Source organism: Alosa pseudoharengus, unplaced genomic scaffold (assembly GCF_046254945.1).
Source record: "Alosa pseudoharengus isolate Yale_2024_CS ecotype anadromous, Long Island Sound unplaced genomic scaffold, YU_APseudo_1.1 YU_APseudo_1.1_scf_5, whole genome shotgun sequence".
NCBI lineage: Eukaryota > Metazoa > Chordata > Actinopteri > Clupeiformes > Clupeidae > Alosa > Alosa pseudoharengus.
Genome location: NW_027468837.1, coordinates 12,205,649 through 12,222,700, shown reverse-complemented (window position 1 = coordinate 12,222,700; position 17,052 = coordinate 12,205,649). Strand labels below are relative to the sequence as shown.

Here is a 17,052-nt window from a genome sequence, read left to right as displayed (position 1 = left end):
TACTTTTAACCTCCAGGGGCACTGTACTGAAAACAATGCAAGTCAAAGGATGAGTGCCACTGCAAACTCTATGGTGCATTTAAGACAACTCAAGTTCCACACAGTTCTAGCCATTGGTGCTTTACACCAGCGGCTATAGCCAGTGGACTCACCCAGGTCCAGGGAGTCGGAGTGGGGCCGGTGGGAGAAGGATGTGCTCTTGTAGACCTGGTCCAGGATCTTCTCTTTCACCTGGGTGATGGTGTCACAGTCGAGGACTTTGGCAGGGACGGGCTGGGCCTCATTTGTCCCCGTGCCCTGCATTAATACATTCACTGTCTGGGAGGGAGAATGAGAGAGAGACAGAGTGACAGAGGAGAGAGAGGGGGGGAGAGAGAGAGAGAGAGAGAGAAAGAGAAAGAGAGAGAATTTCGTTAAAATATACTTATTATTTTGTTAATGGAATCGTTCCATCTCAAAAATCTTTGCTAGAGTTTGGAAACTATACAGTGAGACTTTGATACTTTTCCAAAGCCGTTGTATAAAAGGGTAACTTTCTATGAATCCTTATAAATTCTCAAACACAAAAAAAAACAGGAGAAACTTAACAACATGAAAATCACAAGGAGAGCGAGAGAGGAACCCTCACCAGAGTGCGGTACTCCAGGTCCTCTCGTAGTAGCCGGTTGTCGTTGAGGGTGTATTTGGCTTTGCCCGTCACGGCGTCCACTGGCCCTTTGTCCACCTGGTGCTTGATGGCTCTGAAGAGCATGTAGAGAGACTCCCCGGCCGAGTCCTGCCAAAGGAAAACAAAAACGACATGAGTGAGTGAATGAGGATACAAACGAGCACAACTGTTTGGCAGGGGCGCATTTTCTTAGCAGGCATGAACACACACTAAACACATCCTGCAGCCTTTCGCAGTTTTATGATTATTAGTTCCTAACTGCACGACCAGATGGGCTACTTAGGCAGCTGTTTGTGTGCTGACGATGGCCGCCGTCCCGGCTCAGTTACAGTTACGGTTCTAGCAGGACTTTAAGGTTCTGGCTTATTTCCACATTCCCCCTCCTCCTAACCCCCCTCCCGCTGTCGGAATCTCACCCGGAGGAACGCGTAGAGACAGATGGACATCCAGTTCGTCAGCAGTTTCTCCACCACTGTCTCCGTCCTGCCAGACAAGCAAGGAGAAAGAGAACGGTCAAGGCTTTTGGCTCTGCCCAGGAGACACGAATGAGATCCAAAAGCATAAAGATGAGAAGTTGTCTGACAGGCAGTGCAGAACGCTTTCACCACAGGGGGAGCAAAACACTGCAACGGGACATGCAGAGAAATCTCACACAGATTCTCTCCAACCCCTCCACCAACACACACACACACACACACACACACACACACACACACACACACACACACACACACACACACACACACACACACACACACACACACACACACACACACACACACACACACACACACACACACACACACACACACACACACACACACACACACACACACACACACACAGTCAGAAACGTATTCTCCTACGTAAAGATAAATACAATTCTCTGCCCCTTCCCACCTCCTCACCTCCTCAGCATGAGTTTGGGGTTCTTGGCCACGTACTGCTCCACCAGGTCATTGAGGAGTGTTTTGAGGATGTCGGTGAAGTACTCCAGCTTGCCGTGCAGCGCCACGGTCAGCAGCGAGGCCACGTACGCTCGGTCTCGCGGCGAGAACGTCCGCTGGCTCTCCAGGGTGTGGATGAACTATGGGACCGGACAGGAGATGGGAGTTAATCTCACACAAGAGAATGATAGACTAAGAGAGTCTCACAAAAGTTCTCAGAAAGAAGTATTGGATTGGATTCACTTCAATTCGAAAAAACTTTTATTTGTCCCTGGGTTCAATTCACAAGGTCTCAGAGTAGTGCAACTACATCCAAGGGATTATATGACAGAGAGAAAGGAAATGTGCCACAACACCAGGGTTGCTAGCCTCTCTTGCCATCCCAGTTCCTGTTTGTCTTGAAACATTGCTTCTAAAACCGACTTGACCTCTTCGGTCAGAGCGAGGACACGGTGTCCTCGAAGCTAAAGATGCACACTGGGTCACCGTGGCAACAGAGCAGAGCAGCGTTACCTTGGTGAGGAAGAGCTTGCTGTTGAGCAGGTTGGAGAGCTGCACCAGGCCCTGCTCCACGGTTGCCCGGCGACACTCCTGCACGTCCAGGTCTCGGCGCAGGGGTGACTCTCGGTGGCCCGGGAAGAAGATCCGCTCTGCGTACCTCCGGTAGTCCAGGAACGGGATTCCTGATCCCACCAGATCACTGGACATGTCCATCATCTCAGTCATCAGATCTGTAGACGGATCGAGGAGAGGGTAGAGGGTTAAAGGTCAGGGGTCAAGTCCAGGCAGTGTGTGGAAAGGTCATGTGTGAAAAGATTTGAAAATGTCTAATTCCAAATCTGGTGACTGTGTTAATACAGTTTCACACTCCGTTTCAGCTAACCTCTGAGTCAACTGAAAGTTACACCAGATTTATGTGAGGATTAATATGTGAGCTCATTTCATTGAGACATGACATTTTTAAGAAAATAAAACCGATCCCCCTAATATCTAGAAAGACACACAAATACATTTCCACTGAGGGAGTGCTCAAAGTTTAAAATCCTTCAAAATGTCCTTTTTTATTTTCCTTTGGTGTCCCGTTCTTTCATCTGAAGCCATTATCAAAAACATTCCCCCCGTCTTCAGCTCCTTTTCATATTTGCTCCCCTCCCTCCATCCCTCCCTTCCTCCCTCCATCCCTCCCTTCCTCCATCCATCCCTCTCTCCCCCTTTCTCCTTGCTCACCCGTGAACTCCTTCTTGCAGCGGTCACGCACGCTGGTCTCCAGATTCTCCAGCTGGATCTGAACCTTCTTATAATCTCTCAGGGCCTGTTTACTCTTCCTCCTGTCAGTCACACACACACATACACACGAAGAGAGGGAAAGAGAGGGAAAGTTACAAAAGAGAGGTGACACCTAATTCCCAGACTTGGCTGCCACTGTGCTCAATAAGAACCAGATGGACTTCAGGCTCCTGTGATGGAGTGTAATTCACACCAGAAAGAGCAACAAGAGCAAATCCCTATGTCAAGGTTCAGGGGATTATGATACTTCTAATGGGCTTGTGGCCTACAATATATTGCCAATTAGTGAATGCATTTAGTTTAATGCATTCACTCTTTAATGCATATACTATATTGGTACATAATATACGTCTGTTTCTTCAAGTAGAAAAAAACAGAAATCTATAAGCTCACTTTAAGGAAGCAAAAGCATTCTTAGTGACAATTGTGAAAAAGTGAATCTGCAAACAAAGGCAAATATTCACACATATTGGATTATGATTTTGAATATTTCCATAGTTAGGAAAGAAAATGTGTTTGTCTCTCAACTCTTTTTCTTGTGTTAGCCATTCTAACTCCTGCTGCTTCATACCTGTATATGAGCACGATGATGAACACTATGAGGGCCACAATGGAGGCTCCCACGCCCACGCCGATCTTGGCCTCCAGAGGGAAGGTGGACTGGCTGAGTGTGTCGTACTGGACTCGGCCCAATGAAAAGTTCAGGTTGCCCATTTGCACCTGTGGTTGGGGGGGGGGGGGGGGGGGGGGTAGAAATCACAGAGGACTTCATCATACAATACTGTCACAATATTTTGTCCATGATAACTATAGCATATAGTGTATGGTTGGGGTGTGGGTGTGTGTGTGTGTGTGTGTGTGTGTGTGTGTGTGTGTGTGTAGAGGGTGTATTAGATTTAGAGTGGGGATCACAGACAATGGACAGAAATGTCCAAAATGTATGTTATGTTTAGCAGTTTGTGTGAGTGTGGATGGATCAATGGATAGACAGACAGACAGACGGATAGATAGATAGATAGACAGACAGACAGATACTTTATCGATACGGAGAGATAAGCGGGACTCACGGTGAACTCTGGCAGGGCGTCGGCGCCGTCCCGCCTCCTGCCGGGCCCTGGAGAAGGCTGCTGGGGCGGCGGCTCACAGTACAGGTGATTCTGGGTCAGGGTCTTGACCGCACACACCCCCTCCCCTATCATCGCCACCACCTCTTCCTTAAAGATGGCCAGGTCCAAATTCTCCCCCTAAAAACACGGCGTAAAGATACTCATGTTTATGGTACTAAGCGGACACTTTGTCCAAAGCAATTCATAACATTAGAACAATTAATAATAACAGTACACATAGAGCAGTATACTGTACACTTTGAAATGCTTCCATTGACAAATGTGCATTAAAATGGAGAGAGTCCTACATTTGCAAATACACACAATACATACTGTACATTACATTCAATTATGTCTGATAATAGCTTGATGACCCCTCTGCAAAAAGCAGCTAGAAAACACATTTCATATTGTGTGCAGTCCGTTCCTAGATGCCTTTTTAATCCCGCTGACCAGGGTCATCCGTCCCTCCGCAAGCCTCCTCCTCTTCCCTCAGTACTGACCTCTACGGAGATGACACTGCCGGGCTTGTAGCGGAAGGGTATGCTGGGGTCGTGCTGGTTAAGGTGCCGCAGGGTGGCGTTGAGTTCATACACGAAGGGCGTCAGCATCACGGCCTGGAAGTCGAAGCGCAGGTTGTCCAGCAGGAACTCCACCTGCACCTGTCCGTCAAGGGCGTAAATGTCCACCGCTGGGGACCGGCACAGGAGCAGCGACGTGGTGTTCGGTTCGCAGCGCTCCACGTACTAACGGTGAGAGAGAGAGAGAGAGAGAGAGAGAGATAGAGACAGAGAGAGAGAGAGAGAGAGAGATGTACAAGAGGCACAAAAAAGAATAAAGCATATGAGAGTTGAATCTCATTAACAGTAATGGAATCTGTCAGTGGCAGACAACATTGAGCATAATTTTACTGTGTTTCAGTGTATGTGAATCAATGATTTTCTGCAACCAGACCTCTATGTAACACCACCATGACTGCAAATTGATTTAGTGGTGGTTAGTGAGGTTCCCCCTTCACTGTAAAGTGCTTTGGGTGCCTTGAAAAGTGCTATAACTGCAACTTGTTGTAGTGCAATACCTAAAAACATGGCGGAACTCTCCAGATGCTCCAGTGGCCAATGTTTTATGAATAAGCCATCTTCAGTCTTGTACATTATAAACTGTAATTACTACTGTACTGCCATAATTAGGCCATCACAGCATCAGCTCACTGGTCAAGCAGAGGCTCACCTTTTTCGCAGAGCAGAGCACGCCTTTGGGGCAGTCGGGTTCTGGGACGATCCGTCTGTGCCTTCCCAGCAGGCTGTCCTCCTGGACCGGGCCGAGGAGGCCCGCGGCATGGCCACTCTTCCTGCTCCTCCTCTTCCTCTTCCTGTCCGGGCTGGACTCTGCAGGGTACACTGTGACCATCATACGAGGCTCCTGGACCACATCGAGGTTATGGCCATTCACATAGATCACTCGGCCACCACTGTGGGGGGGGGGGGTGAGCAGTACAGACATCAATACACAACACATATCACATGCACACACAGACACAGACACAGACACAGGCACAGGAACTGGGAAACTCAAACACCATCTCACAATCATGATGATATAACAAACACGTCACATGTTATAATCTTTTTACAGTGCAACTGGCAGCAAGAATGACTTCAGCTCTTTTATTCAGTGTGGTTATCATTTGTGCACAAATAAAAGCTCAACTCTTCATTACAATTGAGCAAAAGAAAAAAATGTCAATCTTTATTGCACATACATCTTTATCTCACACACATAACAGCCACACACACACACACACACACACACACACCTGAGGAAGCTCTTGGAGGGGAGGGCACGTGTGATGTTGGGGTTGGAAGTGTAGTGATACATGGTTCCATGGAGATGGCGCTCACTGCTGCCGTAGCGCACAGTCACCCTGTGCTCCCCGATACTGGCACTGCTGTTAGTCACACACTCTATGGAGGCCTCCTGCACCTTCCCCACACTGAACACGCACACACACACACAGAGAGAATATGCCTTTATACGGTATGCTTTCCCAACACTTCCTTTGTGAATGGTCATGCCAATACAGCTTTATTGAATTGAACTGAATTGAATTGAAAGAGAGAGGTGGAGAAAGAGAGCAAGGATGGAAGAAAGAAAGAGAAAGAGAGAAGGAAAGAGAAATGAAGAGAGAAAGAAAGAGGTTAACAGATAAAGAAATAGGAAGGAAGGGAAAGAGAGAGAGAGCGAGAGTGAGTGAGTGAGTATGTCTGTGACTGTGTGTGTGTGTATATGATTGACTCACATGGTGCAGGGCACGCTGCCCACCAGCACGCTGATCTCACTGGCCCGCCCCGTCAGCAAGTTCCGGCCTGACAGCGTCAGAGACGTGCCCCCTGCTATGGGACCCCGCCGAGGAGCCACTTCTGTCACCAGAGGGTCCTGAGACAGAGAGAGAGAGAGAGAGGGGGGGGGGGGGGAGAGAGAGAGCACAACAACAACAATTTAAAGGGAGAGAGAGAGGGAGAGAGAGAGAGGGGGGGAGAGAGCACAACAACAACAATTTAAGAGAGAGGGAGAGAGAGAGGGGGGGGGAGCAAGAGCGAGAGAGATGATGGGCAGAGGTACAAAACAGAGGGAAAAAATAAGTATATTAGTCGATCATCACAGTAGTAGCAGAGTCTCTCAGTGGTAGAAAATGGTCTTTAAAGGGACTTTGAATAGACCCTTTTTTATCTTTACAAACATTGCTGCTGTCCCGGTGTGTATGTGCATGTGCGTGCGTGTGTGTGTGAGTGTGGCAGAATGCCAGTGACCCATGCTATGTGTAATCCATCCTCCTCTTCCTTTATTAACAAGTCTTAATCCAATCCCACAATTCCATATTCCAATTCCATGTGTGGCGCTGTGTGGTGCTCTCTCACCTGGTAGCTGAAGCGCTGGCTGGACAGACCATTGCCTCCCCCGCTCACTTCCACCTGCACGTGGCCAGACTTCTCCTCCATGCTGGCTTTGGTCCGACACACAATCCTACACGACGGAGAACACACACATTACATACACGCAAGCCCTGTAATAATAATAATAATAAAACTCCAAACATCAGCATAGCAGGTGTCCCAGAGTTAATCCTGTGTTAAATCCACAGGATATTTATCTATCAATTCATTGTGAACTTGATCCCCCTCTGTCCCAATTTTGGCTACTGCCATTGTGCCGAGCAATCACAACTGTGTAGACGCTGCATAGCATAAACAACCCCTGGAGCAAACATCTGGGGCTGAGAATGTGCACGTCCCTTCAACAATATTTACAGCCAGTTTTGCATACTGAGTTTAGTTGTAGACTACAAACTTTTTTCAATGAAAAAACAAACTGCATTGAAATGATCTTTTGGTCTTGATCTACGTTTCAGAATGCTCAGTATCAACCAGGCGTTTTACCTGGAGGAGATCTCGTAGAGGTGGGGAATGACCTCGCACGGCACACCGGCCACCCTGACCGAGCCCTGGATGTCCTGTGCCTTCTGCCCCAGGTTGGAGCCGGTGATGGTTACCACGGTGCCGCCCTCAACCAGCCCGGAGAGAGGCTCAATCTGCAGGACAAGAACACAACGTCATCGTGAAGACCATCAGCCAGTTACACCAATCACTCAGCTCAGATTGTAAACAAACTAAACACTCTAACAACAACTATTTAGGGTTTGGTTAAAGTGAAAATAACAATAGCACAACAACAACAATTTAAAAATTGAACTTGATTTTCCACAAGCTAGCCATGTAAAATCTTGGTAGGTTAACTATCCAAGTAAAGTGTTAGCAGAATGTTCATGCAATACACACACACACACACACACACACACACACACAGACACACACAGACACACACAGACACACACACAGCCATTCTCTGCCATAAGTGTCAGGTTGGCATGTCTCATATTGCGGTAAGACTCACAAAATGGATGACCGGCGCGGGACAGGTGTTCTCCACGGACTGGTGGCAGGAGCCGGCGTAGACGCACTTGGAGTGGACGCCACCGCACCACACACAGCCGTAGCGCGGCTCCGCCGTGTGGCATCGGCTACAGTCCGAACGGCCCACTGAGCAGTTGTAGAGAGTCACTGAAACACACAACACACACGCACACGCACACACGAACGGGTGAACACCATCGCTCCAACACACACACAGGTATAAAGGGCTGTTCACACCAGGAATGATAACTACAAAGATAATTGTAACCATAACAACATGAGCGTCCACACTGACCAACGATAAGGAATAAGGAAAGTCTCTCCTTAAGTTGATGAAGTTTGATGTCGGAAATTTGATGGATTCTGATTGGCTATCAGCTTTTTATCGTGCTCAAAATCGCTCTGAAAGTGATCCCAGACGATATCGTTCTTCATGTTGTAAGTGATATAGTTTATGTGTGGACGTTGTAATAATTCATATTAGCTGCAACAATTTATTTATCAATCTTGGTATGAACGGCCCTTAAGAGTACAATAACCATGCAAACACACAATACACACAAGTATAGGACGACAATAATCCTTCCAATGTACAACATACAGGTGTCAAATTAAAAACAAGTACAGGTACAGTTTCACTCTAACACACACAAAACACAGATGCAGTCCAACACCAGTGACTGCAACAGGGGCAACATAGTTCAGCGGAGCAAATGAAACAGCACACAACTAGCAAACACAGTTCCAACAAAGCAAGCAAACAAGAACATTGCCCTGATTTAGAACTTTTGACACAAGTGTTATTTTCGCCTTTATGAGTTACTGGTTTGCAAGATGAACCTCAAAGCTACTTCTGAGCTTGGCAGCGCTACAAATGAACCAATCTGTTTACTCCGTCAGTGCGTTAGCCTTTGGACAATTTTACTGTGACACATACGAAGAATTACTACTTTTGGGAGACGGTAGTGCTCTGTGAAGTGAAAATACTGACCCATAAACTTGTCACATCACAATCACTCACAAACACCCACATGTACAAAAGCAGACATGGATTTGAACACAAAGGCACACAGATTGACACACACACACACACACACACACACACACACACATACAAGCGCACACACACACACACACACACACACGCGCACACACACAAGCGCACACACACACACACACACACTGGGCTGCCGGGCCTGGGGCTGCAGTAGAACTTGCTGCGGAGTGTAAATAGATACCACATGTGTGCGCAGAAAGAAAAACAGCACGCAGCGGCCGAGAGGCAAAAATCCAGCTGTCCTGCCTGCACCAGCTGTGTGCTACTGTTTCATGTGTGGGCCTTCCCTGATCAAACTCATACGCAACCCACTCTAGATTGGGATGCGCACGGGGAAGAAGTTGCCCGAAAAGAACACGTTTCTGATGAAATTTCTGGCGTAATGGAGGACAGGGGAAGAAAGAGAAATCACTCTACTGCTGTGCTTTCCCTGCTCCAAGGCACGATTTCATCAGTTCCTTCCAAACCAAAGTCCAAATGGCCAACCACAACAAGATATGCTACCAAACCCATTTCCTCACTGCTTGAAGGGTATACAGTTCTGACAGAGTAAGTCCAGGTGTGTGTGTGTGTGTGTGTGTGTGTGTGTGTTGGGGAGGGGTTGTCTTACCGTAGAGGTCTTGTGCACTGTCCACGTGAAAGGTGTTTCTCCTCTTGACGTACACCATGGCGTTGTACTCCTCCACGGGAGCTGCGTACGAGTACTAAGCCCAGACACAAAGACAACACAGAGGTCAGTCAAGGAGCCATTTTTACAGTCTATGTGTGAGCAAAGCTCCATCAGAGCACATTTAAAAATGAAACAAGTTATTTCACCAGAAACGAAACACAGTCAACATAACAACATATATCATTCATCAACATTCATATTCTATCATGCTCTGATGAAGACATTTTTTGTTGCAATGCGTAAGCCCACCTAAACTAAAGGCTTTTTAACTATAAAAAGCAGTGTGCCTTTGGAATTTTTTGATTAGACGTAGCCTACACATCTACTTTCGAGAGACATACATGTATCAGTGACGAAGCACTTCTGACCACCAACCTTTTCTGGTATTTGAGGATATATTCATTTTCTACATTTGATCAATACTTCAATGCTACTTTTGTAATTTTCTATAGGTCTTTCTACATGACAGTTTCTAGATGGTTCTATTTTGTTCATTGCTGCTGTTACACACTGTCCCAGTGGACATGTTTACCTTGTGAAGCTGGCAGGTGATGTCAAACACCTCAGGGTCTGAATCATCGCTCTCCACATAGGCGTCCACCATGACTGTCCGGCCCTCGATCACTAGTACACACTCATACTCCAGCTCACGGTCCTTCACAAAGACAAACAGATTTTTTTGTGTTGATTTTACCCAAACACTGATTCTATTTTCAGGCTCTGATGAAGCAAGTTTCTATATGAATGTACTGCATGTTTGTGTTTTGTGTTTGTGTGTATATGTGTAAAAAAGTATGCTTGTGTGTGCGTGTGTGTGTGTGTGTGTGTGTGTGTGCGTTGTACTTGGTACAGGTGCATGTTATGGGCCTGTAGTGTGTGTGTGTGTGTGTGTGCGTGTGTGTGTGTGTGTGTGGTACCTGGTAGAGGTGCAAGTTGCGAGCCTGTAGTGTGTGTGTGTGTGTGTGTGTGCGTGTGTGTGTGTGTGTGTGTGTGTGTGTGTGTGTGTGGTACCTGGTAGAGGTGCAAGTTGCGAGCCTGTAGTGTGTGTGTGTGTGTGTGTGTGTGTGTGTGTGTGTGTGTGTGTGCGTGTGTGTGTGTGTGCGTTGTACTTGGTACAGGTGCATGTTATGGGCCTGTAGTGTGTGTGTGTGTGTGTGTGTGTGTGTGGTACCTGGTAGAGGTGCAAGTTGCGAGCCTGTAGTGTGTGTGTGTGTGTGTGTGTGTGTGTGTGTGCGTGTGTGTGCGCGTGTGTGTGTGTGTGTGCGGTACCTGGTAGAGGTGCAAGTTGCGAGCCTGTAGTGTGATCTTCCGTTCCACCTGCACAGGCAGCAGGGAGGAGCCCTGAACCTTCTCCACACACGGACACGCCGACGCCCCCAAGCTAAACACAGAGCCTTCATCACCCTGAACACACACACAGCAGGATTAGATACACACACACACACACTTCAAATGGGCCCTCACCAGACTCTCAGGCTCTGAGCAATGTTAGACGTATATTGAAAATACACCCTCATCACTCTGGACGTACTGGGAACACACACCAAGAATCAGCCCTCATCATCCTAATCATGAGATCTGAGGTTACGTGCACACACACACCTCACCTGTTCCAAGGCTGAGCTTATCTTGAAGATATTTTGGAGAAGAGCTCAGTGCAATCAGACATACATTGAGTATGCACTCACTAACACACACACGCACTGAACACAATTGGCTTCTCTCAATTCTCCACAATGTGTCATTAGTAAAGTCAATTTAAGCCTGAGATGAAAAACCGCTGCAAATGGTCTGTTAAAGAATAGCTGAACTTAAATAACACGAAGACCAAAACAACTACGGTATGTAGTTGTTTTTCCAGGTTATTAAGGGGGTGTAACTCAACTGAAAGGGAAACTCAATTGAAACTAACACAGAGAGGAGAGGAGAGGAGAGGAGAGAGGACAGACTGCTCTAAGTACTGTAGAAGAGGCTGAGGAGAGGGGTCCGTCAGAGTGACCTGGGCGGCCTGGTCAGCCACGCACTCCCAAGAGGGTCTGGACTCACCGGCAGGTAAGCCCCGTCGGCCATGTCGTACTGGTAGTCCAGCTCAGAGTCGGCGTCCAGGAGCTGCATGTAGGCGGGAGCGCCGGGCTCTGCCTCGCCGTCGCCAGACAGCATGGTGGCCGCCGAGAAGGTGGCGGTGTCGTTCTCGGCCCTGCTCAACGCCGCCTCATCCCCTTCCTCTTCCGCTGCCACCACTTCCTCCCTGGGCCACTGGACTACTTCCGGGCCGGCCGTGGGGGCGTCGGTGCCCGTGTCGGGCTGGAGTTGCGTGGGCTCCAGGTCTGGGAGGATGGGGCTCTCCTGGGAGGTCTCCATGGGGGCATCGGTGGGGGCCTCCCCCACTTCTAGAGACTGGCTGCTGGGGAAAGCCAGCATCTCCACCCCCGGCTCCTCCAGAGATGGTGGTGGTGGTGGTGGTGGTGATGGGGCGTTCGGCACTGCGAGGGGCACCTCAGCATCCTCCTCCTCCTCAGCAATCACCTGCTGCCTCTCAGTGACCGGGGGCGCTTCCGTCTCCACGACGACCACCTGCAGGTCGGCCACAGTCACCACGGCGACGTGCGTCTCGCTCTGCGCCTCGGCCTCGGCTTCGGTCTCCAGCACCAGCTCCTCTGAGGTGGTCTCCTCCAGAACGGCCACCGTCTGGGCATCGGGCAGCAGCGAGGCGGTCGGGTCTGCCGCGGGCACCGGGGCCTCGGTGGTGGTGGGGGCCAACGTGGGCTCCTGCGTCGTGGCTGCAGTGGTGGGGAGCGGCGTGGTGGGCTCCAGCGTGGTGGTGGTTGGCTCAGGGGTGGTTGTAGCTTCAGTGGTGGTGGTGGTGGTGGTGGTGGGAGCTTCAGTAGTAGGAATGGTAGTAGTAGTAGTAGTAGTAGTAGTTGTTGTAGTGGTGGTTGTAGTTGGGGCGGGGGTTGTTGGGGGCTTGGTGGGGGCCTTGGTGGTTGGGGCTGGGGTGGTCAGGGTGGTGGTGGGGATGGTGACCGTAACCAGCTGGCTCGTTGGCAGTACTGAGGTGGGGGCTATGAACTGGGAAAGGGGAGAGGAACCACGCAGGAGGGCACGAGTGGGAGTGGGGGGGGGGGGGTGGAGAGGACACAAGAGAAAACATAAAAGCAAAATGAAAATAAAACTAAACAACTGAAATCAAAACTTAAAAAACATTAACAAACACTGGCAGTATTAATATTAATGCAAACCAGATGACACACCAATGCATTATAGGAACTGGGGTGGAAATGAATATGGATGGACACATAGGCACGCATGCACACACACACACACACACACACACACACACACACACACACACGGCACACGGCTCTGTCACACATCATGAAGATGGTGATCAATCACATTGGTGAGGTCAGTGTGGCAGACAATGAGTGAACACAACCTAAACCTTGGATCAAAAATCAGGTTAAGCTAGGACTCTATATGCTGAGGCTCTGCTTTTACTGATTGAATCAACGCACATATTCAGGCACAACAAAGCAGGTTCCACCCAATTAAAACAGCTGATTGACTTACCATGCCTACTCACTATTGACAGCGCACACACACACACACACACACACACACACACGTCCACCTTAGACCATGGCTACTGCAGAGTCACTCACATGTTCATTGTAAATGATGAGTCCTTGGTCACAGGAGGGCTTGTGCGTGCAGACGTGCTGATGGACACACCAGTTACACCTCCAGCGACTCAGCACGCAGCCACGGCAACTGGGGACAGAGAGAAGGAAGCGGCCGGTCAGACGCCATCAGAGATGGACAGTGAGGGGGCAGGTCGTAGCAAACAGCAGGACAGAGACAGCGCAACAGCTCACAGAAAACAAATGAAAACTGGAAATTGTTATTGATTTCTATAGCAATAAGAAAAGAGTGTGGCACATAGAGGAAGTCATGTGTTTTTATAAATAATTAAGGATAAGTATATTTTTATACATAAGTTTATAAGTATTTTTTTCTATACAAGTATGGAAGTATTTTTGGTGGATTTTTGGCCTGTGTGGACAGGACAGTTGAGAGTTACAAGAGGGGAGTAGGAGACAGAGGTGGGAGAGTGTGTGTGTGTGTGTGTGTGTGTATGTGCGTGTGTGTGTCTGTGTGTGTGTGTGTGTGTGTGTGTGTGTGCGTGCTCTAATGTTCTATTATTTTTTATTATTCTCCATAGTCCATGTCAATTGTTATTATTATTATTATTAATTGCTAATTCTTTTGATGTAACTACTGCTTTGGCAACATTGTAACACTTACAGTCATGCCAATAAAGTGTGAGGTAAAGCATCATTGAATTAAATTGAATTGAATTGAGATTGAGAAATAACTATTGGTCAGAATCAAATCGCTGGTCCCTGTGGTGGGCACTGAGGTATACACTGTCTGTCAATAGTGTGCAAGCATGGGCACACACTGGCCTCCACTGGACTGATTGAGGGAAAGAGGGAGAGGGAGAGGGAGAGGAGAGGAGAGGGAGAAGAGCGGGAGGGAGAAGAGAGGAGAGGAGGAAAGGAGAGGAAAGGAGAGGGAGAAGAAGTAGAAGAGGGAGAACAGTCTGGAGGAAGAGGCCACCAGGGAGAGATGACTCTGAACTCCAGCCGTGTCACTCACATCCAGCGAGACACACAGCAATGGACCTCCCCTGGACTCACTCACAGAGTCCTTCCCAAGACCTGACAGAGTCCAACCACTGCTGGGGCTGGGGGGTATGGTGTGTGTGTGTGTGTGTGTGTGTGTGTGTGGGGGGGGGGGTTAGGGGGCAAAGCTAGGTCAGATCTCAATGTGCAAAGCAGGGGATGTTTTCAAAGGGCTCTCACCAAGACCACCCAGAGACAGGCCGCCAGACAGGGGAAACGGCAGCCAAAAATCTGCCACGTTCGGCTGAAGGTAACAGTCTGCCTGTCACCAGTGAAATACTATAGGGAGCAAAACTCTCAGAAGTCAGAGTGAAAAAGAACAGGAATGGGGAGGGAAGAATGCCATGCGTCTCTCCAGGGCTCCAGAGATGGCGAGAGTGAAAGAGGAGGACAAACTGAAGCTAATGAAATCGCTTTATGGAGCCGAGAGCTTCAAATCACCTCGTATTTCACCACCACCTGGCAATGGGCGTCCTCTCATGATCTGGTTGAGTGCCCTCAGTAGGAGTTTAACTTCAGTGAAGTTATTAAACGCCATGTTTCTCACCAGATTCTCTACAGGGCCATTAAAGAGTGAGCAGACCACATTTGAGAGGACGAGATGAACGAGGGAGTGCTGTGACAGGTGAGTGAAAATGGTGATAAGGGTGTGTGTGTCTGTGTCTGTGTCTGTCTGTCTGTGTCTGTGTGTGTGTGGGTACTCACGGCATACTTCCAGACAGCTCTTTGACAGCCTTGCAGTCATAAAAGGTGAACTCCTTGGAGGTGACCACCACATCCCCGAAACGCACCGATAGGGTGACCGTGACAAAATCTGTGTGTGAGAGAGAGAGAGAGAAGCAGATGCATGAGAAAGTAAAGAAAAGAAGAAAGAGAAGGCTTAAGCGAGGCCGTCTGTATGGGCGCCAGGTTAGCATCTTCTGTTCTGGCCTGCTGCTGCCTTTATCAGTTGGTCTAAAAATATTTACGGAGGCTTATCGCTGCTATTACTGTGGGACCCAAGCAGCTCCAGTAACGGTCCCTTCTCTTCCAAGAGCAGCAGGATCTTCAAAACACAACTCCACGGGAAGTGGAGAATGTGTGTGTGTGTGTGTGTGTGTGTGTGTGTGTGTGTGTGTGTGTGTGTGTGTGTGTGTGTGTGTGTGTGTGAAAGCCCTTTAAAACTGGGAGTCAAAACATGACAGACATAATAGAGTCCATCTGGGCTCCGAACACGGCTAAGATCTGCTCAATCTCTGTGAGCCCTCTAACAAACACACACACGCCCCCACTCCACACACACACACACACACCCACACACACAAATAAACACAAATTTAGAAGAATGCCCCCAAGCCCTTGGACACAATGAAGCATGTCAAAACATACAGCTCTAGCGCAGATTTTGTCAATCTGCCTCCACTGTCTACTTGTGTCCCCACATAGTCCTCCTCACAGCAAGAGCCTGGGACATAACCTCCTAATCAGCCCCCAATTATTTAAACAAGACACACACACACGCACGCACACACACACACACACACAGTCTCACACACACCCTCATCCAGTATAGCCCTGAGCACAAATGCTCCAAATGTAACTAAACAAATATGGGTCAAGCAATGGAATGCTTTATGGAAGTTCAGAGCACATGGGACTCCGTTAATGCACTGGAGTGTTTGTGTGTGTGTGTGTGTGTGTGTGTGTGTGTGTGTGTGTGCTTGTGATGCTCACCTTGTCGTGGGGGCACAGCGGGCACCTTGCTGGCATCGGGCGAGGAGCAGGTGATGCCCTCGTCTGTGATGGTGGCGGGGCTGGAGTTCTCCTCGAAGTAGCAGGAGTAGGACTCGCCCAGCTCCAGACGAGGAAGACCAGGGATGGACAGAGAGAGCTGCAAGCAGGAGAAGAGGAGAGAGAGACAGAGAGAGAGAGTGTGTGAGAGAGAGAGAGAGAGAGAGAGAGAGAGTGTGAGAGAGAGAGACTAAGACGAAAAGCAGCACTACAAAATGGCAGACATCCAGGGGTGATTTCCAAGAATTGGGCTAGATAGGAAAGAATGTAAGGATTGTCCATGATGACTGCCTGAACCACACACACACACACACACACACACACACACACACACTCCCCTTCAACCACCATTTGCTCCTCAACACCCTCCCAGAGATCTCTACATTAATACAATAAATCTCAGTCTGCACATTATCGGAGCTGTCATCTGCAGCCATTTCAACAAACGTCTGATTTATGGTGCGGATTCTTTTTTTTCCACCTCCTGTTGGACGGACTTGTAGCAGTCTGATAGTCATCATGCCCCCCCCCCCCCCCCCGCCTCATTAGCCTTCTAGAAAAACAAGCAGAGGCTTCACGCGGTGCGGTCGGGGCCCGGGAATCGTCCGCATCGCTGACGGAGCCCGGCGGGGAAAAAGAGTAAAGTTAAGACATGGGGCTGTTATTTATGGGTCTGAGTTGAACAGTGAATACATGAGATGTGAAGGAGAAGAGCTGCCCACGCCTGTGCAGGGAACACCAGAACACATCAGGATGGGGCAGACTGTGTGCGTGTGTGTGTGTGTGTGTCCATCCATCCATGTGTGTAAGTTTGTCAATTTGTGTGTGTGTGTGTATGTGTGTGTGTGTGTCCGTCCATCCATGTGTGTAAGTTTGTCAATTTGTGCGCGCG

General features: G+C 48.7%; 1 protein-coding gene across 1 annotated transcript in view; it reads right to left on the bottom strand.

The window, feature by feature from the left end:
* Positions 1 to 17,052, bottom strand: part of plxnb1b (plexin b1b) — an 85,694-nt gene that overhangs the window by 6,456 nt on the left and 62,186 nt on the right. Inside the window, exons 9-30 of the mRNA XM_076268588.1 lie at positions 16,104 to 16,260; positions 15,096 to 15,204; positions 13,368 to 13,476; positions 11,752 to 12,774; positions 10,975 to 11,109; positions 10,238 to 10,360; positions 9,646 to 9,739; positions 7,959 to 8,125; positions 7,445 to 7,596; positions 6,926 to 7,031; positions 6,307 to 6,443; positions 5,824 to 6,000; positions 5,238 to 5,478; positions 4,511 to 4,753; positions 3,969 to 4,145; positions 3,473 to 3,621; positions 2,842 to 2,942; positions 2,128 to 2,345; positions 1,576 to 1,754; positions 1,084 to 1,150; positions 629 to 775; positions 153 to 318 (exon numbers count right to left, since the gene is read on the bottom strand). Of these exons, the coding sequence (XP_076124703.1) occupies positions 153 to 318; positions 629 to 775; positions 1,084 to 1,150; positions 1,576 to 1,754; positions 2,128 to 2,345; positions 2,842 to 2,942; positions 3,473 to 3,621; positions 3,969 to 4,145; positions 4,511 to 4,753; positions 5,238 to 5,478; positions 5,824 to 6,000; positions 6,307 to 6,443; positions 6,926 to 7,031; positions 7,445 to 7,596; positions 7,959 to 8,125; positions 9,646 to 9,739; positions 10,238 to 10,360; positions 10,975 to 11,109; positions 11,752 to 12,774; positions 13,368 to 13,476; positions 15,096 to 15,204; positions 16,104 to 16,260 (4,177 nt within the window). The remainder of the gene's footprint in view (positions 1 to 152; positions 319 to 628; positions 776 to 1,083; positions 1,151 to 1,575; positions 1,755 to 2,127; positions 2,346 to 2,841; positions 2,943 to 3,472; positions 3,622 to 3,968; positions 4,146 to 4,510; positions 4,754 to 5,237; positions 5,479 to 5,823; positions 6,001 to 6,306; positions 6,444 to 6,925; positions 7,032 to 7,444; positions 7,597 to 7,958; positions 8,126 to 9,645; positions 9,740 to 10,237; positions 10,361 to 10,974; positions 11,110 to 11,751; positions 12,775 to 13,367; positions 13,477 to 15,095; positions 15,205 to 16,103; positions 16,261 to 17,052) is intronic.